This window comes from Phoenix dactylifera, chromosome 2, assembly GCF_009389715.1.
Source record: "Phoenix dactylifera cultivar Barhee BC4 chromosome 2, palm_55x_up_171113_PBpolish2nd_filt_p, whole genome shotgun sequence".
NCBI classification, from domain to species: domain Eukaryota; kingdom Viridiplantae; phylum Streptophyta; class Magnoliopsida; order Arecales; family Arecaceae; genus Phoenix; species Phoenix dactylifera.
Genome location: NC_052393.1, coordinates 17,197,179 through 17,219,207, shown reverse-complemented (window position 1 = coordinate 17,219,207; position 22,029 = coordinate 17,197,179). Strand labels below are relative to the sequence as shown.

General features: G+C 38.6%; 1 protein-coding gene across 6 annotated transcripts; it reads left to right on the top strand.

The window, feature by feature from the left end:
* The first annotated feature begins 21 nt into the window (after positions 1 to 21).
* On the top strand, positions 22 to 21,941 carry LOC103723244 (zinc finger BED domain-containing protein RICESLEEPER 2-like). Of its 6 annotated transcripts, XR_005510653.1 has the most exons (9): positions 22 to 1,196; positions 1,307 to 1,497; positions 1,597 to 1,642; positions 8,958 to 9,040; positions 9,124 to 9,240; positions 15,500 to 15,560; positions 21,223 to 21,392; positions 21,491 to 21,573; positions 21,662 to 21,941. XR_005510653.1 is itself a non-coding variant. In XM_039123531.1 (7 exons), exons 1-7 carry the CDS (start codon positions 1,013 to 1,015, stop codon positions 19,340 to 19,342), a joined length of 687 nt encoding a protein of 228 aa, XP_038979459.1. In that variant the 5' UTR covers positions 22 to 1,012; the 3' UTR covers positions 19,343 to 19,461. The 6 variants fall into 6 exon arrangements, 5 of the variants coding, with proteins under 5 accessions (XP_038979459.1, XP_008812325.2, XP_038979458.1 ...); XM_039123531.1 differs by lacking the exons at positions 21,223 to 21,392; positions 21,491 to 21,573; positions 21,662 to 21,941 and adding an exon at positions 19,338 to 19,461; XM_008814103.4 differs by lacking the exons at positions 21,223 to 21,392; positions 21,491 to 21,573; positions 21,662 to 21,941 and having other exon boundaries at positions 15,500 to 15,798.
* The last annotated feature ends 88 nt before the right edge of the window (positions 21,942 to 22,029 follow it).

The window sequence follows — 22,029 nt, the reverse complement described above, 5'->3', positions numbered from 1 at the left end:
CCTTTGACGGATTTGTTATCTTTTTATTCTTCACATCTGCTTCTGTAGCATGTCTTGATCTAACCTGGTTTGCATTGCCACTGGAAAGTGCCACTTCAGTTTAAGTTAGATTTCCAAGCTTCTAATTTCTCTCTTTACTCATATTTTTAGTCTCTATATGTTAACGTCTTCCTTTTGAAAGTCTTCTTCTTTGCTGTGCATGGACCAACAAGTGTTTGATCAGCTAAGTCGATCATTTGTGTAAAGTCGGGGGGGTTTGAGAACTGGAAGTTCAAGTCTCGCAAATTGAAGGCTTAACGTATCGGCTGTTCAGCCGACACACATGATGCTTAGTTCCACAATTCTTTGAACTTGCACTAAAAAATTGAATTATATCTTGTGATTGATTTGATCAAGAATTATCCAATGGCTTGCAATTTGTTATATTCTTAAATTGTTCAAGAGAGAGCCATAGATTGAAAACAAATTAAGCTACCAATTGCTGTTAATGGTGTGAAGTTACTATTCTTTATTTCTTTACCTTAATTTTTGATAGAACATTTCTTTGACCTTACTGCTGCTTCATCAGTGACTCATCAAGTGTTTTAGTTTTATTTTCTTATGTATTCAAATTCTATTTTTCTCTCTTTTTAACTCTTGGCCTTTCTTTTTTGTTTTACCCCCTCTGCAATTATGAATCTTTCTCCTTTACCGGATAGTTTCCAAGCCCCACGCTCTGTCCAATTATGAATGAGGGAGTAAAATTGCCAATTTTTCGCCTTATTAATCGCATGCGGATGCTGCTGCTGCTGCTCGCTTGCCGACCGCAGCTCTGTTAGATTTAAATCTGTGCATCTCGTAGGCCCAGCTGTGTGTCTTAGATGTTGGATTCCTACTCGCTGCAATCGCTGTTCCATTTGCACGACAAGCAGAACTAAACTCCCCGCTCCCCGGGAACTCATCTCCGTCGCCCTCTTATCCACTCTCTTCACTCCTCTCTCTCTCTCTCTCTCTCTCTCTCCTCTTCTTCGCAATGACGCTCCACTCTTCTTCTCCGATCCGCCCGACCCCAGTCCCCCTCACCTCCATCAAACGCCCCCGGGTTCTTCTCCGCCCCGGCCCCTTTCGCGCCTCCGCCGTCTCCTCCGCCCCCAAAGCTCGCTTCGTCGCCAATCGCATCGAGTCCACCTCCGTCCAACAGCTTCGGCGCCCCCTGGGTAATTAAGCCCTCTCTACCTCGCATCTTCCTTCCTTTCTTTCTTTAAACTATTCTTCTGGGAAAGCAAACAAGAAAAGAGAAAGAAAAAAAAAAAAAAAAAACTTGCAGTGGAGTACATGAGCCTGCCGGCGAGCCAGTACTCGGTTCTGGACGCGGAGCGAATCGAACGCGTGGATGAAAACACGTTCAGGTGCTATGTGTACCGTATCAAGTTCTTTTCTTTCGAGGTTTGTCCTGTTCTTGTGGTTCGGGTCGAGGAGGAACCTTCTGGGTGCTGCATCAGGCTCTTGTCTTGCAAGGTTTTTCTTTTTTCTGATCCCTTTCTCCTGCTTTATTTATGCTCTTTTTTTTTTTGAAAAAAATTGATCGATACTGTCGTTGTTTGCCAATGATGGTAGCTGGAAGGTTCGCCGCTGGTGGAAGCTCAGAACGAGAAATTCTCAGGTAAGGGAGCATCAATTCTTGCTAAATATTGTATTAGTTTCTTTTTATTTGGCTTAGTTTTAGCATGAACGTATCTGTGAATGGCCATGTTTGGAGTGCAATGGGAATGTTAATCTAGGAAGCATACTTCAGGTTGCATGCTGCCGGATACATATCAGTTAATGATACCTCTAGGATACTTTTGGAATACTTGTCAGATACTTATTTTAAGTATCTTATTTTTCAAAATTTAAGAAAAAAATTTGTGTACTTCTAAAATACACCAGATATACTTTCCTAATACCTCTGGGGATGAGGATGGAAGGCTTTATTTTCTTTTGTTTTATGATAAGTGTTGACGTTTTACTGATGAGTGTTTAGTTGACTCCATTCTCTCGAGTGTAGCTTGATTTTTTCCTTAGAATTGTGCGGCTAATTCCATGGAGCTGTGACTCCATTCTCTCAAATGTTGCTTGATTTTTTTCTAGAGCCGTGCCTCATTAGAGCTGTGCATCTGACATCAAGCTGTGACTCTTATTTTCCAGAGCCTGCATGCTCATTTTCTAAAGGGATGTGCCTCTGATTTTAGAGAGCCATGTCTCTAATCTTTATGATCTGAGTCTCAATATTTCAAAAGTCTTCATGCTCTTAATCTTTTTCACAAGCAAATGCTTACTAATCATAGAGCTATGCTTTCCTAGACTTACCTTTCCTACAATGCTACAGTTGCTCTTGCCATGTTGCTTTATGCTTGAATTTCCTTGGCTGAGGCATAACAATTGTTTCATAAGGGATTAACTTTTCCTACTGCCACAGACCTATCTTATTTCCCATCCTGAAAGCAACCTGAACCTGACTTGGTGCTCATTAATCTTGTATTGAATCCTGAAAGCGACCTGAACCTGAACCTGACTGGATGTCATGGTAGTCATATTTAATGCTTCGATCCCAATAGATAGGTCCCTTTTCGTAACCTTTTCAGTTATCGTGGATTAAATATAATGATGCACTCCTTGTTTAGCTGAGTCCAGCAATCCCTTTTGGGCATTTAAGTATTTTCAAATAGAATATTAGATCGGTCTCTTTGAAGCGTTTGCACATTGCTGGTCCTTAAGAGGTCTCAAGAGCTTCTTTAAACATAATTTCAGATTCCGTAACATATACATGAGGTCTTGCAAAATTTGGAATTCTCAAAAGTTTAAAAAGTCCTTTTGAATGATTCAAAAGATAACTTATAAAATTTTAAACATGAGCAGAGTGGTGTTTGAACTTCCACAAGTTATTATATTGTTTGAAATAAGAGTTGATTGAGAGAACTCTTTAAGAAAAAAATTTGATGTCAGTTGCATTAGAAGTGGGCTAAAATTATGAACCAAAGGGGACCAAGTCTCATTGTTAGCACTTAATCGAAAGAGGGGCTGAAGCTTGTAAACAATAGGAATTAAATAGTAATCAAGAAAAGTCTTAAAATGCTTGATTAACTAAAGCCATTGTGCCACTGAAGTCTTTGACAGTGAAAGTCCTAAGAGAAAAGATGAGAATTCAAAGTTTTCAAAGCAAAGAATGAAAGAGAGGTCATGTATGAATCTATGGATTTCTGGAGTGGCAAACTGCAGGCACTCATCTTCTAGAATCAGGTTTTTAGACCGTCAGTTTTCTGATTTCGAAACCCTAAAAGATATGTTTGGACCTTGAGTTATATGACAGGACACAGGAATATGATTTCATATCATGTGTTTTAGGATCTCGGCAATCATATTATAGATCCCAGGACAATCTAATTTCAGATTTTAGAGGACAAGGATGCAGGGATTCAGATGTCAAGCCCCAAACACCTTGGTTTCAAGTTTAGATTTTAAACCTATAACAAAAATGTTAAGAATTTCTGTCAAAAACTCGGCAAGCCCCAAATTTCATTTTTCATAAAATAAAAATCAGGCTTTAGATTTAAAAGCATTGAGGTCCTAAGTCTCAAGTCAAGAATCTCTTTCAAGGGGTATGGACTGCAAGTCAAAGGCTTCAAGTCTCATAAAAAAAAATTCCAATTTCCAGGTTCTAGGTCTAAAATTGAAGCATTCAGGTGTTATACTTTTGAGTCCCAGCTTATGATGTTTGAGACCTCAAATGATCTGATTTCAGGTCTAAAAGGAATTGTGATTTGGTTCAAGATTGACTTGAGATATATCTAAATTTTCAGATTTTTATACAAGGGAGTCTTGAGGCATGGGCTTGGATAATAAAACTATCAAGTTTAATTAGCTGCAAACCCTGAGTCTAGTAGAGTCTCATCTAATCATTATATGATTGAATTAACAAGATTAAGGAATCATTTCGAAACTAAGCCTCTAAGTTCTAAACCAAGATGTTACAGACTTCAAACCTTAGCAAGTTCAAAGCTGATTTAAAATGAAGAATTTTCAGAATTACATCAAGGTTTTAAGTCTCAAACCATGAACTCATATTCTGGGTTCGAATACTAATCTTCTCTTCTCAAAAATGCTTAGACATGCTGAAATAATGAGGTCCACCTGAATAAATCTAGCTTTCAATTTGAAGTATCTTTGGCATGTGACTGAATCTAAATCGGGCACAACTTGCAATATTTGAGTCGCCAAGATGCAAAAATAATTTGAAAGTCCATGCAAACACATGTTCAACACAATTTGTGATAGTTCCTTGCTTAAGAATCCAAGTGTCAAACGATCTTGGAACATATTATTCACTGGCCTTTACAGACTTATCCAAATTTGCACCACACAGATAAATTTGTTTGAGCCGACCATGAGTTGGCTATTTAATTGGTGCCGAGTCTAAAATGTCAAGGTTTGAACATTTAGGTTTGCCCTCATAAACTCATAACCCGAAACTTTTCCTAAAATGGTTCTTCATATCAAATATCAAATACGAGTCTTTGATAGGTCAATTAAGTCCAGATCAGATCATTGGACATATAACCTTGTTAATCCAATTTGAGTTTAGTTCATTTTGTTCAAAGTGCTAGACTCAACTATTTGAGCTTGTCCTCCTAAATCCGGGGCATCATCGCATTAAGCATGGACTCAAAAAGAAAAGAGATAGAAATAAAGTAAGTTCGGGTTGGATTCTTGGCTTATGAACTCTTTGGCCATACCAACATGAATTTTTGACTCAATTTGGACTCAAGCCACAAATCTCATTCAATTTGAATATAAAAGATGGTGACTTTCAAAGTTTTATCAAACTTAAAGTAGGGTTAGTCCTCTAACCCTTCTCAAGTTCAAATCTGGGTTAGTCCTTTGACCCTAATTAAATCCATATTGGAGTTAGTCCTCTGAATAGTAAAAGTATGGAACCGTGGTCCATATGAAATTTGGACTTTGGAACCAAAATAGGGGAAGGTTACCAACTCAATCTCTCAAGCCTTAGTTACTGATCCACTGTAGGTCGTCCTCTAAGTCTGGCTAAATTCCAATTATATCGGAGTTAGTCCTATAATCCTGGTCAATTTCAAACTTCGCTAAAGTTAGTTCTCTTTTTTAATTAAAATGAAATTTGGGTTAGTCTCCTGATATTGTTGAAAGTCAAATCTGGGCTTAAGTCTTTTGAGTCCATTATTCAAGATGTGAGTTTAGTCTTGTGAGCTCATATAACATGGAATGGTTGCCGACTCGATCTCTTGAGCCCTAGTTGGTCTTCCTCTTCCTCATATGACTTCAGTTAGTTCTCTGGCTCTAGTCAAATTAAATCCAGGGTTAGTTCCCGACTATCAAGCTCATATTGGAGATGGTCCTCTGATCCATATCAAAATCAAAATTGGAGTTAGTCCTCTAACTCTTGTTAAATCAAAGCTATGGTTAGTCCTTTGACTCTAGTCTAATTCAAGCTAGGTTAGTCCTTGGATCCTAGTCAAGCGCAAGCTAGGGTTAGCCCTTTGACCAACAATGGTGGACTTGTCCCGAACCGCCCAGTTTGGGGCGTACTGACTGAACTATACAGGCAGCGGACCGGGATGGGTCCGACCTCTGGATCAGAAAACCGGTAGAAGGGAAGTGGGAGAAAGAGAGAGAGAGGAAGAGAGAGAGGGAGGAGAGAGTGGCCCGTGGCGTGGTGGCTGGAATAAGGGCGAGGGAGGGGGGAGAGACCCTCTCTCCTTCGTACGTTGGAACAGGGATAGAGCTCCTGTTTCGAAACAAAACAGAGGCTTTTGCCCCTTTTTTTTGTTTTGAAACGAAATAGGGTCTTTCGCCCCTTTCAAAAAAAATAAATAAGAGTGAAGTATGTAGTCACTGCTGGCTTCACTTAAAAAATTCAAAATAATATATAAAAAGTGGTGGAAGCTCCTGTTCCAATGCACGAAGGAGGGAGGGCTTCGAAAGCCCTCTCTCCCCTCTCTCGCCCTTGCTCCGGCTGCTGCTCTCTACCTCTCTCTCCCTCCCTTCCTCCCTCTCTCTTTTCCTCTCTCTCCTTCTCCCTCTCCCCCTCCCTTTCGGTTTTGCTGGCGATTGACATCGGGACACCATGGCATGGGGGCGTACTGTACCATCCCGCCGGTTCTGGTACTGCCTTCATTGCCTTTGATCCTTATCAAATCCAACTAGAGTTAATCCTCTAACTCAAGTTAAAACCAAGCTAGGTTTAGTCCTCTGACCTAGTTAACCAGAATTAGAGTTCTTCGACTGTGGTCAAATGCAAGCTGGACCTCCACGCTGTTAAACTTGAGTAAATCCAAATCCAAGCTCGGCCTTCATGTCATTAAATTGGGCAAATCCAAATCCTTCTAGACCCCCATGTCCCTAGACTAGATCCAAGTTCTTCTCGTCATTCTGCATGTTTGCTTCTATCTACATCATGTAAATCATGTATTATTTTTCCCATTTATTTTATTCATTGATGTAACCTTAGGGTATTCCCCTGGTTAAGCCATGTAATATATTGAGTGGGCAAATTAATAAACTTCAAGTTTATATTTTATTATGTTTTATCTTCTTTCAGCACTTGTGAATAAGGTCTCTCAATTGGAGGTGTCCCAATATCTTGGGGAACATAAAACGAAAAAACCCCTTCCCTTATAGTGACTTTAACGGAGTCATAATCAAACAATGTATCCAGGATGAATATATAAATGAGCTGCAGCTGTGATTAGTTAGTTGGATTGCTGAGGATTTTGTTGTTGATAGTAATTCATCTAGGATGAATGTATTGCTGCAGCAACATCCATGTTGCTAAATAGACATGCACTTATTGCATTCAACCAGCTGGAGTCAGCTGAGCTGCATTGCGTTGTTTCTAGTCCAAGGCAATGTGGGGGCTTCTTCACTTTGCTGCAACTTTACTGAAGGAACAAGGAAGTATAGTAATTTGTTGTACCTGCTCTATATTTTGGTTCTCACTTTCTCTCTTGCTTATACTTGTACTACTACTATTGCAACTGTGACTATGTAAAATTATTATTTTAATTATTCTGGCTAATTGGATATATAACTATAAATGAGCTGCATCTCTGATTAGTTAGTTGGATTGCTGAGGATTTTGTTGTTGATAGTAAGTCATCTAGGATGAATGTATTTCTGCATCAACACCCATGTTGCTAAATAGACATGCCCTTATTGCATTCAGTCAGCCGGAGTCAGCTGAGCTACATTGCGTTGTTTCTAGTCCAAGGCAATGTGGGAATTTCTTCACTTTGCTGCGGCTTTACTGTAGGAACAAGGAAGTGTAGTAATTTGTTGTACCTGCTCTGTATTTTGGTTCTCACTTCCTCTCTTGCTTATGCTTGTACTACTATTGCAACTGTGACTATGTAAAATTATTATTTTAATTATTCTGGCTAATTTGGATGTATAACTATAAATGAGCTGCATCTGTGATTAGTTAGTTGGATTGCTGAGGATTTTGCTGTTGATGGTAATTCATCTAGGATGAATGTATTGCTGCATCAACATCCATGTTGCTAAATAGACATGCACTTATTGCACTCAGCCAGCTGGAGTCAGCTGAGCTGCATTGTGTTGTTTCTAGTTGAAGGCAATGTGGGGATCTCTTCACTTTGCTGCGACTTTACTGAAGGAACAAGGAAGTGTAGTAATTTGTTGTACCTGCTCTGTATTTTAGTTCTCACTTCCTTTCTTGCTTATGCTTGTACTACTCCTATTTCAACGATGACTATGTAAAAGTATTATTTTAATTATTCTGGCTAATTTGGATAGAATAGTCATTATATTGTTGAGCCTATTAGTTTGCTTTTTCAGGGAGAAAGAGTTTTTCTATGAATGTTTCTCATGCTTCCCTCATTCCTATCATCATTTCTCTGAGCTGCCATTATTTGCTGCAATCAGCTTCTCGCCCAATTTGATTCTTGCTTAGTGCAGCTATATTTTTAGAGGGACTTTGATTATCTTTATACATGTATTATTATGGCTACATGCTGCTGTGTATCTGTATTGCATGACAAGTTTCTTATTGTTCTTTCTATTGTGGGCTGTGTTGTAGTTGCTGCAACTACCAAAAGAAGCTTGTTCTTGGTGCACATATTCAGACATGTTTTCAAAATGGTTATTATCATTATTGAAATGCTTAAACTGGAAGCTTTATTCTGGAATTGCATATGATTCCTTGATATCCTCATTGTCTCTTGTTCCAATTGAAGATCTATCTTTGACCAAAGTAGAACATCTATATTTAGATTGTGAATTCCTCATATGGGCTGCTTCCTGAAAGAATAACTTCAAACATATTACTTCCCAACAGGCATCTGTTTTTAATTTAAATGTTGCTGGTTTATTAGGATAGCAAGAAGATTGAAGTAAACTGCAAAATAAAGCGAAGCATCAGAATGGGCAAGCTTAAGTCTGTCGAGTTATTCGTCGATGTGAACCACATGGTTGAAATGTTTATTAATTGAAACTAATTGAAAACTAATTCGTAAAATTCAAAAGCTGTTTCTGGGCTCCATAAGGGGACTGAAGCTTATCATTCGAAAACTCTATCTAGGCCCCATAGTTTGCAAAATTTAGTTGAAAACTCTATAGTTTTTATAGCAAGTTAGGGATTATTACATAATGATTTAGTAATATTAGAAGTTTCTGGTTTGGGTTTAAGGGTGATATCAGGCTTTAAGAGAGACTTGTCTATAAGATAATGCTGTCCACTTTATATATTAAAAGGAAGTTAGGAAGTGTATGTCAGCATGGTTTGTTTCGAAATATCTAACTGGCCAATTTGACACGTGAACGGGAGCATCTCTTTCTGTGTTTGCATTATCATGTTCCAAATAGAATTTTTAGGCTCTACATCTAAGTTGAACTGTTCAATGCCCTTTCAGGACACCTTTGACATTGATTTGGTATGGGAAATGCAGCTTCGATGGCGAATAGAATTTCCTGCAACAGCTATACGCAAAACTCAGAAATGCAGCAGCTTACATCAGATACAACTATTGAGGTTTGCCCAATTGCTGTAACCATTAGCATTATGCAAGTTGAAATAACTATTCTGAACTTCTTTTTAAATGTTATAATACTCAGGTCACCATTGAAATTCCTTTTGCATTTCGAGTGATACCTGTAGAAGTGATTGAATCCACTGGCACCCAGGTCCTTGAACAGTTGTTGAGAATAATGCTTCCACGATTTTTGAAGCAGGTCAGTGGAAGTTCAATGAATTGCTTATTGCACATCCTTTTATGGTTCTAAAGCGAGCACAACACAAGCCACTAATATGGAGTTTCTTTAAATATTTTGTCTGATGAAATGTGTTGTCTGTCCAATAGTTTTGCATTCCTTCTTTCTTGTCATTGATTCTGGCTTTAGCCCATGTTTCTGCAAACAAATACATAAAAAATGCATGAAAAAAGGAAAAAGAAAAAGGAAACAAACCAAGCATACAATGATTCTTACATGGCTCTTCTGAATTCAGTAAAATCTGTAGGATAATGTTGCCAAAAGATTTTGCATTGAAATAGGGTATAAGTTTTAGTCTTTACAAGACTTTCTTTATGGAAAGGTTACCCCCACAGTTAGGAAAACAACTTCCTTTCTGAAGATCATAAAGCCCTCCTAAAGCACACCGCATAGTAAATGAATCAGAAAGTTGCTGAGAAAACCAATTAAGATACCTGCAGGAGACTGTAAAAGCATCAGCTGAGAAAGATTCTAGAAAGCACCGAAAGGCATGCCTATGAAAAAAATCCCAAAAAAGAGTAATAATGCCACTCTCCCTGTCCCTTACCTTTCTGTTTAGTAGTCTTTGATCTTTTAGCTTTCCTCAAAACCTTTCCTTTAAACAAATCAAGGATTAATACATTGCACTGTACCTCTGTACTCTATGACATATACCGTGCCCGAAAAATAAGAACAGGACACAGAGGGATATTACACAATTGTCATGGTACTTATCAAGATGAAACATTACTATTTACTAGTCTTTGTTATCTGGAAAATCCATGATCTGGATCAGACTATTTGGTTAAAATTGCTTTCAGTGATCCATATATGATCCTTTAACTGGGATGATTTGGATTGTAAGATCCAAATAAAGGTCATACAATTACGTATTAAAGCAATTAGAATGCCGTCTTTTAAGATCCATTCATTTCTTGACTTTTATAATAATCGATTGATCATTATTGAGCTTCCAAAACATGATGATAAAATTGGCAATCTCCTTAGAGTCTTCAACTTCCAAGCAAGGTTTTAAATTTTGGCAGAAACTGATCCGCTTTGGTCGAAAGTGATTGGTTTTGGCTGCGACAGAAGCAACTGACCCCAGTTTCAGGTTTCGGTCAGTTTTGGTGATTTTGGTCAGTTTCAAATTGAAACTAACTGTATGTGGTTTTCTAAACTTTGTTTTGATGTTTCTATCATGCATTTGTCATCTCCTTGTTTATTCAAGTACATCAGCTATGTAGTACCAATTTTTGATGGAATTTCTTTTTTTAAGTTAAAAAGGGATAGATAATAAATATAATTCTTGATGGCCAAGGTTTCTAATGACTCTTAATACTCTACAAACATTACTATAAAAAACTAAATACAATATATTTTACAAAAATAATTTTTTTTATATACAAAAATAAATTTCATGACTTCTCACCCTGGTGGGGAGCCATCTCTCATTTTTCCTCATCTCTACCAACACTCTCACCCACATTTTGATGATGATGATGGCCACTAGCATTTGCATGAGTCACCTTGCTACAGTATGGGGTTTGAATAGGTACACCTAGTTTACTTCGCACTCCTGTGTTCTTATCTTGTTAATTTATGCTTGCTTGGTTGATATTTGGTATTTTATTTAAGAGATTGGTACATTCATGTAATATATTTCGTGCAGAGTCAAATAATTTAATTTCAGATTGTAACTAATCATATAAGTTATGATCCTAGATAACCTAAAATACAATCAAATGATAGGAAATGACTTGCTCATAGTTTGACTTGCAGCTTGGAACTATCCAAACTATATAAGTCATGAATCTACATAAAACACAATCAAATGATGGAAAATAGCTTACCTTGATTTTCTTTGTTTTTTCTTAATTTTTAAAGATTTTTCCTAGTTTTTTTGGTCAAAACTCCAAGACTCAGAGCAACACTGCACTGAAACTGCTAAAACTAAGATTCCACTCAAGGGAGGGAGACTGAAACCAAAACTGAGTTTTACAACTTGCTCCCAAGAGTTATGCTATATAAGTCATGAATCTACATAAAACACAATCAAATGATGGAAAATAACTTACCTTGATTTTCTTTGTTTTTTCTTAATTTTTAAAGATTTTTCCTATTTTTTTGGTCAAAACTCCAAGACTCGGAGCAACACTGCACTGAAACTGCTAAAACTAAGATTCCACTCAAGGGAGGGAGACTGAAACCAAAACTGAGTTTTACAACTTGCTCCCAAGAGTTATGAAAAAAATTAGTTCTTTGGGAGCTAAGGCTTAGAGTTCATATTCACCACTCTTCTAGTGTTAGTAGAATCCAATTCCTTCTCCAATCTTCTAGCCCAAAAGAAAATTGATGCAGTTTGAGGGGCAAAGCGAGCTTTGTTGTTAGATTCAAATTGGAATTTAATTTGCTTGTGAGGATGAGAGACATCAAGGTGCTGCATAACATTCAACTAGTAGATGAGCTACTAATTGTTGTTCAAGGGAAGAAGGCAATTTTATATATCAATTTTGGTTCAGGGAATGGTGATGATGGTGTAACATATTGCATATCATTTTCTTTGTTCTGCAAGCATATGTGTACGTTTACATTTTTTGGGTCAAACAAAGATACTCTATGAACTTATATGGTGGCATATAGTATATTGAATAACCAAATATGACTTTTGTTTCTTGTGAAAATTCTTTATGAGCTATTGATTGTTGAAAATTGAACTTCTTGTGTCCTTATATGATGATTTCTCATTGTTTTGGTGGAAGTATTGTTATTTGTTCATGTTAATATCTTTTGGAAGAACTCCCACCTGCATGATAATTACCCAGGCCCAAATACTTAGGGATGCTCCACTCATCCTAGAACCTCTGGCTGCTAGGCAGAGGGGTGTAACCACTGGGTTGAGCCCTCATTCACCGTTCACATTAATATTTAATTAAAGTTCTTACTTGTCATATAGTTTTACCCCTTTTGTTTATTATTTAAAAGAAACTAGAATCTTGTGATCTCTGATCCAATCCACCCCCATCTATGGTGTAGAATATGATCCTGATATTGACAACGTTGTGAACCATGTTTGCACTTCTCTGTAAAGTTTAAGAATAAGCATAATCCTTTCATGATATAATAATACTGATAAGCATTTAATAGACTATTGAAATAAATATCATGATCTGAAAGCTTCTGATCATGGTATGTCTCTTCCTTCCTCACAAGGCTACTGATGTTGGGCAGGGACTTCATGTATTATCTTATCACCCCCATAAGGGGAATATCCTAGTTCTGCCCCTTGTAGACTCTTGGAAACTCCCATCATGGTGATGGTAGGATTTTGCTTTCTATGATGAAAAGATGCTCTTTTGCAACTCTTCTTTACCGCACTAATACCTGATTTTTGTCATTTTTTTACCATTAGATTGTTCTACCTTTGCAGGGCTTGACATGGTCACAAAATTTTCTGCACAAAACTACGATTAGAATCATGGTATGCCGAACCGGCCCGTACGAACCGGTCCGGCTAGCTACCAGTACGCCGGAGCCGTGGAAATCGATACGGGCCGGTTCTGTGCCGAAGACGAAGAGAAGAAGAGAGAGCGCGGGGAAGAGAGGGAGGGAGGAGGCCTGTGGCTGCCATCGGAGAGCCGTGGAGGGGTGGCGAAGCCCGGCAGGGGGCTGGGGAACCCGCGGAGGCGTGGCGGAGGCCAAGGCCGCGGCCGCAGGTTTTTAATTTAGGGGTTTTAAGTGAAATCCGCCGCGCCCCCGTGGGTTTCCCCACCCCCTGCCAGGCTCCGCCACCCCGACCTTCGCCGCCTCTCTGTGGCTCTCCGATGGCGGCCACAGGTCTCCTCCCTCCCTCTCTTCTCCTCGCTCTCTCTCGTTCTCTTCTTCTTTTCCGGCTCCGGCGAGGAAGAGCTGGCCGGTTCGAACCGTCCGGTTCCGGTCCAGTTGGCGACCGGTACGCCAACCGGACTCGGTACGGCGGACCTTGATTAGAATGATTCCATCATAGTTTGACGTAGAATGGGGGTGGGGTTTATGTGGTGGACTCGGACGGAAGGGCTGATCTTTGCTCTCTCTTTTTGTTTTTCTCAAGTGGCGGTTAGTGTTTTGATTGATGGAAGGATGAAGGAATAATAAGATGGAGATGATGAAGAGATTGGGTTCTATGGATGGCAGCCAAGTTAAGAAAATGACGAATAATTGGACTAGGACTAGAGTTAGGGCGTGGTGATGATGGATGCAAGAAAGATGTAAGGAAGATAACTAGGTCTTGATTGAAAGAGTCTCACCTTCGCTCAAGAACCCAAGGTTGGCATGAAGAAGGAGAAGGAGTCTCACCTTTCCAGCTTCTACCGATGAAGAACCTCGGCGTCTCACCAAGAGTTTCCAAGGCGTCTCACCTAGGAAGAAGGAACTTTTGGAGTCTCACCAAAGGAGGAAGAAGAAGCCTCACGCCTCTCAATCTCAAGGGCAATTGAAAACCAAAATTAATTCTCTGATTAATTTCATTCATCATACCTCCTCTTTTATAGAGAGAGGTTGGCAAGAGATAAATATTAACAGCAGAATTTTGGGGGACTCCTAACCAAATAAGGACTCGACTAAAGATCAAACCTCTTAATGATCAACTTGACACCTTACCTATTAAAGCCTATCCAAAATTGGATTGTACTCTAGGCGTACGGATGGATCCCTAGAATTGAGAAACCCCACCACATGCAAGAGAACTAACCAAGTGGAAAACCTCCTTGCCGTATGAGATCAATCCTAATTTTATTGGGATCTCATATAACACGTGAACCACTCTTCAAAGACTCATTCAACAACTGACTAAATAAGTTTCTTACCTAATTGGACTCCTCTCTTGATGTGAGGATAAGGCCTAAAAAGAAGGCACTCAACCACAAGCAAGAGACCTAGTCCAATGGAAACTCCTTCATGCCGTGTGGACCAAGTCCAAGTTTTATTTGGACTCATTCCGATGTGACATGTGGCGACTCCTACTAAATCAAAGACCCATTCAACGCCTTGACTCAATCTAAGTTAGGCGTTGAGAACCCTAACTCAATGTGAATTTATTCACTTATTACATGGACATAATCTCACTACAACTTGGACTCAACTTCACTCACACGACTAAACCAAATACTCTACACATGGACTCAATATGACTTGACACCTAATGTTGGACTCATAACTCAATAATAGACTCAACTCATTGTGATTTGGTGCTTCATGGTTGGGCTCTGTCTCCATGTGTGCCCCACGATTCAATTGGGCTCAGGAAGGGCTCTTGCTCTTGAGCGGCTTGATTCGCCCAAAGAATGAAGATTCCATCTCCATGCGTGTCCCATGATTCAATTGGGCTCATGAAGGGCTCATGCTCCTGCATCACAAGGCTACTGATGTTGGGCAATGACTTCATGTATTATCTTATCACCCCCATAAGGGGAATATCCTAGTTCTGCCCCTTGTAGACTCTTGGAAACTCCCATCATGGTGATGGTAGGATTTTGCTTTCTATGGTGAAAAGATGCTCTTCTGCAACTCTTCTTTACTGCACGAATACCTGACTTTTGTCATTTTTTTACCATTAGATTGTTCTACCTTTGCAGGGCTTGACATGGTCACAAAATTTCCTGCACAAAACTACGATTAGAATGATCCCATCATAGTTTGTTTTGGCGATGATTTTAGGACATGGTTGCTTGCAGTTACTACCAAGATGCACTACCTTTTAGCTCTCCTTGTGATATTATTAGTGATTAAACATTAATCGGTCACTTATTTTTGGGAATTACCTTTGCATAACCATTTGTGAAATTTTGCTGAATGTTCGACAATTATATCTGCAGCATGTCATTATGAAGAAAAACTACTATCGGTAAATGAGGCAGAGCAATCCATGGATGTCACATGGAATACAAGTCCATAAATATGGAAACACTTGCCTTTCTTTTTCTTGTATCTTTGCTTGATATTGTGTTTTCTTTTTTCGTTTCAACGCTTGCATTTTTCAAACTATATCCAGCCAAAGCCATATTTGTCCATATGTTTGTTAAAATCAGTTTCTGCTGCCCCAATAGCTCCTGGATAATATTTTAACTATTTATTTCAAATTTGATAGTTCTCAATGTACGAGATGTGTAGAATGATACTGCTCATGAAATTTCAGCAACTTTTCCCACTCCTTTTGTTTTAATGTCCATAATATCTAATGTAACAATGACCTGTGTTCTTTCAGCTTGTTAAGGACTACCAGGCTTGGGCCTCGGGTGACATCTCAAGGCAGCCTCTTGGAACAGGTGAACTTTGAAGCGGGTAAAAGAAAATGGTGGTGGAGCCTCATTATAGAATTTGATCTTGTTTGGTTTGGCTTCAATGTCCATGTTGTGTATTTACATATATTTTAATGACCTCCAACTGGGATTGAAATCAAATGCAAGTACTTGCTTACCTGAGCTTGGCTTTGGAGATGATAATTTCTAGAACTTTTTCGAGAAATGAGACTTTCCTGAAATCTGCAGATTAAAATAGGCAAAATTTACTATTGTCGGGTTATCCCTAAAGATTTAGCTCTAAATTTTTTTCCCTAGCCACTGCACAATAAGTAACCCATATCTTTTTCTGATACAAAGTAACCCATGTCTTTTAAGTGCTGCCTTTTTATGTTTAAATATTTCCCAATCAGTTTGGAAGCTGTATTTCAGGAGGCTGGCCAGAAAGGTCCACCCTGTTGTCAATTGGTTTTCTGTTTGATTCTATGTTATGTTTGCATAGCCTGTATTATATTCTCGGTTGCTGCCACTGGCAGTCAAACTATCTGCAGCCATGAATTGGCCATCATCCAGAGTGCAGCTGTGTAATATATCAGGGGTATCACCATTATCTCTCCCTTCATCGATGGGATCTCTTGGGGAAGTGAGGATGCAAAAATTCCCTCGTAAATCTGCAGATGGTGAGATATGAGTTTAGAGCAGGGGTGCCTAGGGTTCTGGGTCAACTCTATTACCAAACTGAACTAGATTTATTGTGCTGTCGTGGTTCGGTTGTAGGATGGGTTGGTTTTGTTTTTGGTTCTCCTTTCAAAGAATCTAATTGGATCAGTTTGGTTCCAGGGAAATCCAATCTAACCTGAATCAGACTAATCTATATTTCGGTTTGGTTCACTATGTCATAGGTTCATGGTTGATGATATTGTTATTGCCATTATTTTATTTTTGTGCAGCAAATATTTGGTTTTGTTTTGTAACACGTTATATCCAAAATTTATAGCTTGTTTAGCATAATTCATGAAAGCGGTAGCACGTTGCATCTCAAACCTCGTATCTTTTCTTCAGTTTTGCCTTGGGTCTTTTTGGTAAGCAAGGTTTGTTTAGTGGGTTCGGGTTGTGCCTTTTATGTGGAAGAATGTTTCATCTTTTTTTGATGACGTCAATCATTTGATTGAACAATAGCCACTTTAAGATTTGTTTAGATAGAAGAAAGAAAAGTTTAGAGTGCTTGGAGATATGTGCGAGGTCCGATCTAGTGATTGACATTATGAAAGAAGATCAATCAATCTTTCACGCACGAATGGTACAATCTGAACTCTTGGTTGGGTGACAATAATATGTTAGGGATATTTCTTACTATTGGCACAAGAAGGAATGTATGCCATGTGCCATGTGTTGGTCTCTCCATGTTCTAGAAATTTGAGGGACTAACTTTAGACTGCAATGTATCTTGATCAACTTGATGCTCTTGTCTTAGGCTAGCTATTAGCTAGGAGAGGCGTATGGTTACTTGAATATTTGTTTGGTACTTGGAATTCTCCAAACAACTATAAAATAAAATGATAAGATTTCTTTAGTATCTTGGAACAAAAGATGTTGCTAAATTGATATACAATTTAGCGAGATGGTTTTATTGTTGGAATTAATTAGCCAAATAAAAGAATAAAAAACTCCTCAGACATCTTTAAAAAAGGGTTCCAAAAATTTACATCCCTTTCATTGGAAAATAAGAAACTAGTTGAAGAAGTTGGTCATGATCAACTCAAAGAACAAACAGATAATTACTTTTTAAGTACTCTTTGGCATCACTTTTATTTTACTCTTTCAAAAAATATATTTTTATTTTAAAAAATATAATAAATATGTTTGGTATAATTAAGTGGATGGGGTGGTAGTGGCAGTGGACAAAGTGAGCTAGCAGTGGTATTGGTGGCGGGGTGCTAGTATTGCGGCATAGGAGGCGGCGATGACGACAGTGCTGATGTACAATAGAGGCAGTGAACATAGTAATAGTGATGTTATCGGTAATCAGGTTGCTGCACAAAATCTGTGTTGGTTGAGGTGACTGTAGTAATGATGGTGGAGGAGACATCAATGATAACAGCAAAAAAACTAAGAGTTTTTTAAAAAAAATTAAAATAAAGTATTTTACTTTCATATTTTAAAATAAGAAAAAATATTTTTTAGAAACTGAATAATAATAGATATTTATGTGTATTTTTTATCAAAAAAATGATTAATTATTTTCATTTTGTTGTTATAGCTGAGGCTTACAGGCATTTTCGACAGCAAAAGCTGTTGCAAGATAGAAAGAGCAGTCCTTCATCACCTCTAATTCTCTAGTTGTCCTCGTCAATTGATTATCATAGTATGCTGTCAGGTCTAAGGCTGCAAATGGGTCGGGTCGACCCGGGACCCGACCCGACCCGACCCGCTTTAGACCCGACCCGACCCGAATTTTAGGACCCGCGGGGCCGGGTCGGGTCCTAAATTTAGACCCGATCTATTTTTCGGGTCGGGTCGGGTCCACCCAATCTTGATCCGGGACCCGACCCGACCCGTTACTATATAAAGGCTTAAAGCTAAATCCCTAAATCCCTTCGGCCTTCCTCTCTTTTCGATCCCGTATTTCCGTGTGGCCGACGGCCGTGCCCTAGATCTCGATCGCCTTCCAGCCTTCCTCTCCTTTTCGATCCCGTGCGGCCGTGCCCACTGCCCAGCAGCCCAGGTGCCCTGGATCTTGAGCGCCTTCCTCTCTTTTTCGATCCCGTGCGATCGTGCCCAGGTGCCCCGTGCCCTAGATCTTGAGCTGCGGCGGCGGAGAAGAGTAGACCGCTTCCGTGTGGCCGTGCCCGACTTCCGGCTCTCCAGTCTCCAGTCCGCGGATCTCCCCCTTGGCCTCTCCCCATTCTTCAGCGTCCCAAGGACCTTGCTGTACGCCTGTACCAGGTGCTAGTCGCCTTTGTCCTCTATATTTTTCATCCTGATATCTTGCAAATCGTTTCCAAAATATTTTGCTAATGCTATTCTTGTTCTATTATGATAATGGATAAGTAGATCTTGAGCTGCGGCGGCGGAGAAGAGAAGACAGCTTCTGTGCCCGGTGCGGCGGTGCCCTAGATCTCCCGACTTCCGGCTCCCCATTCCGCGGATCTCCCTCTCCCCATTCTTCGTCGTCCCAAGGTATGTCCCTCCTATGTATTTTTTTTAGCATAGGCCGGGAGGAGGTTCCGGCGAGGGGGGCTTGTCTTGTAACAGGGCAACGAGGCTGGACTTGATGTTGGGACTTGGGACCGAACTAGTGCAGCAGCGCTGAATATGGGATTATCTCAAGAAAACAGTACGAGTATCTTTGAGGAAAGATAATGATTTATTGATTTAATTGAAAGAATCAGGATGACTGTTAGTCTGTTACTGCATGGGCTGGCCGAATATCATTTTGGTTCTCACCTGGTCTTCATTTTTATGTGCACTATATTTTAAGTTTCTTAGTGCTTTAGTAATCATATTTACCTCCATTTTATAACTATTTAAAAGATGCTTTAGTTATATGAAGTACGCTTTAGTTATATGAAGTCTGTAGTGTCACTTTGTCAGTAATTTTGAATAGTTAACTACATGACATGGCATTTACTTCAGCTTTTAGGAATACTGAAATGTTGTTCATAGCTTAAATTTTGTAAATAAACTGATCATGATTTTTTTATGCATGCAATAACATGATAGACATTATAAAGCTTAGATTATATGCATCTATAAAGTTGCATTTTATGCTCATACATTTTTATTGATTTCTATGCAAAATAGGTTAATGTCTACGATGGATAGCAATGAAAATATGGCTGAAGTTTCAAGTGTACTTCGTTGTGGTAGTTCTCAAGCTATAGAGCCTTCTAATACAGATAGCTCTAAAACGAACAAAAGAAAGAGATCGGAGATATGGAATCACTATTGTGAGGTACAAAACCAAAAGGACAAGGCTAAATGTAATTATTGTCGTTTTATTTTTTCAGCTGATCCAAAAAATGGGACAAGTCATCTTCACAAGCATACAAATATTTGTAAGGCAAAAAAATTTCATGATAAGAAACAGAAAATATTAATAGGCACTGTGACTTCGAAAGATGGTGTTCCGTTGAACGAATTAGTTCCCTATTCATTTGATCAGGAAAGAAGTCGTGAGGACCTTGCAAGGATGGTAATTCTACAAGAGATGCCATTTACAACAGTTGAACATCCAGCCTTTCAGATGTTTATTAGGAACCTTAGACCAGAATTTCATATTGTTTCAAGGACAACATTGTCTTCTGATTGCTTTAAAACTTATGAAAAGGAAAAACGAAGACTTGAAGATTTGTTCAAGACGAACTGTGGAAGAATCAGCTTAACATCGGACATGTGGACATCAAATCAAACATTGGGATATATGTGTCTGACTGCACATTACATCACTAATGATTGGAAACTGAAAAAGCATATTATCAATTTTAAGTTGGTTCCTTCACCACACACAGGCTTAGTCATTAGTGATGCTATAGCTAACTGTATTTTATCTTGGAATATTGAGAAAAGGTTGGGTTCAATCACTCTTGATAATTTGTCAGCAAATACAGTTGTAGCAACAGAACTTCAAAAACAATTTAGAAAAGATTTACTTTTGGATGGTAAATTCTTTCATGTGCGTTGTTGTGCACATATTCTTAATTTGATTGTGAAGGATGGGTTGAAGGTAGTGGAGGGTGCTATTCATAGGATCCGTGAGGCTGTTAAATATATAAAATCATCTCAAGGAAGGTTGGAATTGTTTATGGGAATTGTGAAACAGTTCAAGATGAATGGTAAGAAAAGGATATGCATAGATGTACCTACTCGTTGGAATTCTACATATCTCATGTTAAATGATGCTATAGAATTCAAGGATGTATTTATGCGACTTGTGGCCCGGGATCCTAATTTTGATAATGCGCCAACTGAGGAAGATTGGTCTCAAGGCATTATTATTTGTAACTTCTTAAAGGCTTTTCATCTTATAACTGAAGTTTTTTCACAAACAAAAAATCCAACTGCAAATTTGTATTTCTATGAAATTTGGAGAATCAATATGCTCTTGATTGAAGAATCTAGAAGTCAGAATGCAGTTGTGATGATGATGGCTTTAAAGATGCAAGAAAAATTTGACAAATATTGGAAGGAATGCTCTCACATTCTTGCTGTAGGGGTTGTTCTTGATCCAAGACATAAGATGAATCTTATTATTTATTGCTTTCAGACAATCCATGGTAATGGTGATCGTGCTTCATTTGAGATCAACAAAGTGCGTGAAGTTCTTCAAACTTTTTATGATAATTATGCAATTTTATATGGCACAAATGTCTCTCTTGTTCAAGTGGATGAGAGGGTGTCTACATCCCAAGGTGGAAGACATGAGAATCGTTTTATGCATGGCTATAAAGAATTCATCCACGGAGTACAAGTTACCCAACCATCGAAGTCAGAATTAGAGACCTATTTGGAAGAGAAGGTGTTTTACGATCTCTAATTTGGATGCTTACATTAAATTATTAGTCAATAATTCTAATAAAAATGACTTGCTATTTAATTTTTTGGAGCAGGTTCATCCATTAGAAGATCAAAATTTTGACATTCTACAGTATTGGAAATTCAATGAATCTAAATATCCAATATTGTCTAGGATGGTACGTGATATCTTGGCAATTCCCGTTTCTACCGTTGCATCTGAGTCTGCCTTCAGCACTGCTGGCAGGGTTTTGGATGATTTTCGTAGCAGTCTATCTCCGAATACGGTTGAGGTATTGATATGCGCACAAGATTGGCTTCGAGATAGCTTGCCTCATCTTGCAGGTTCAATTTCTACAACATTCATAAATTTTATCATGTACCAGCTGTACTAGTGCTTAGAAACTTTGAGATTTTTAATTTCGTATTTTTTTCATTTGTAGATATTCCACCTCCTCATACAAAATACAAGGTTGAAGATTACGAAACTGTTGTTGATATTAATACCGATGATTAGCTTATGCTGGTAAGTAGTAACAATCATCTTCATTATTATGTTGACATTTGAATTCTCTAATTTGCATCATCTCACGTTGCTTCTTTGAGTTATGCAGGATGGTGGTAATCTATCTTAACTGATGTTCTTGATTGTTTCTGCCGTGCGGGTGATCCTTTAGCTGTGGTCGAATGGATGAAGAAAATTGTGGTTCATTATACATGTTCTTAGTTATGTAATTCTAAAATTCACTGAATATGATGTTGATGCTATGATGCATCCTTTTTGGATTGTCATATGGGGTTGAATTTTGCTTTGAAAAATTCTGTGAAAAATTGGTTCAACTTTTGAGCTTCATCCTTCTACATGAATATCTTCTGCTTTCCCTTTTTGTACTATGTCAGCTCTTCGTCAGCTCTTTTAAATATTGTTTCTTTTTGAGCACTCTCCTTCTTTGCTATTCTTCATGCAGGTCTAGTTTTTAAT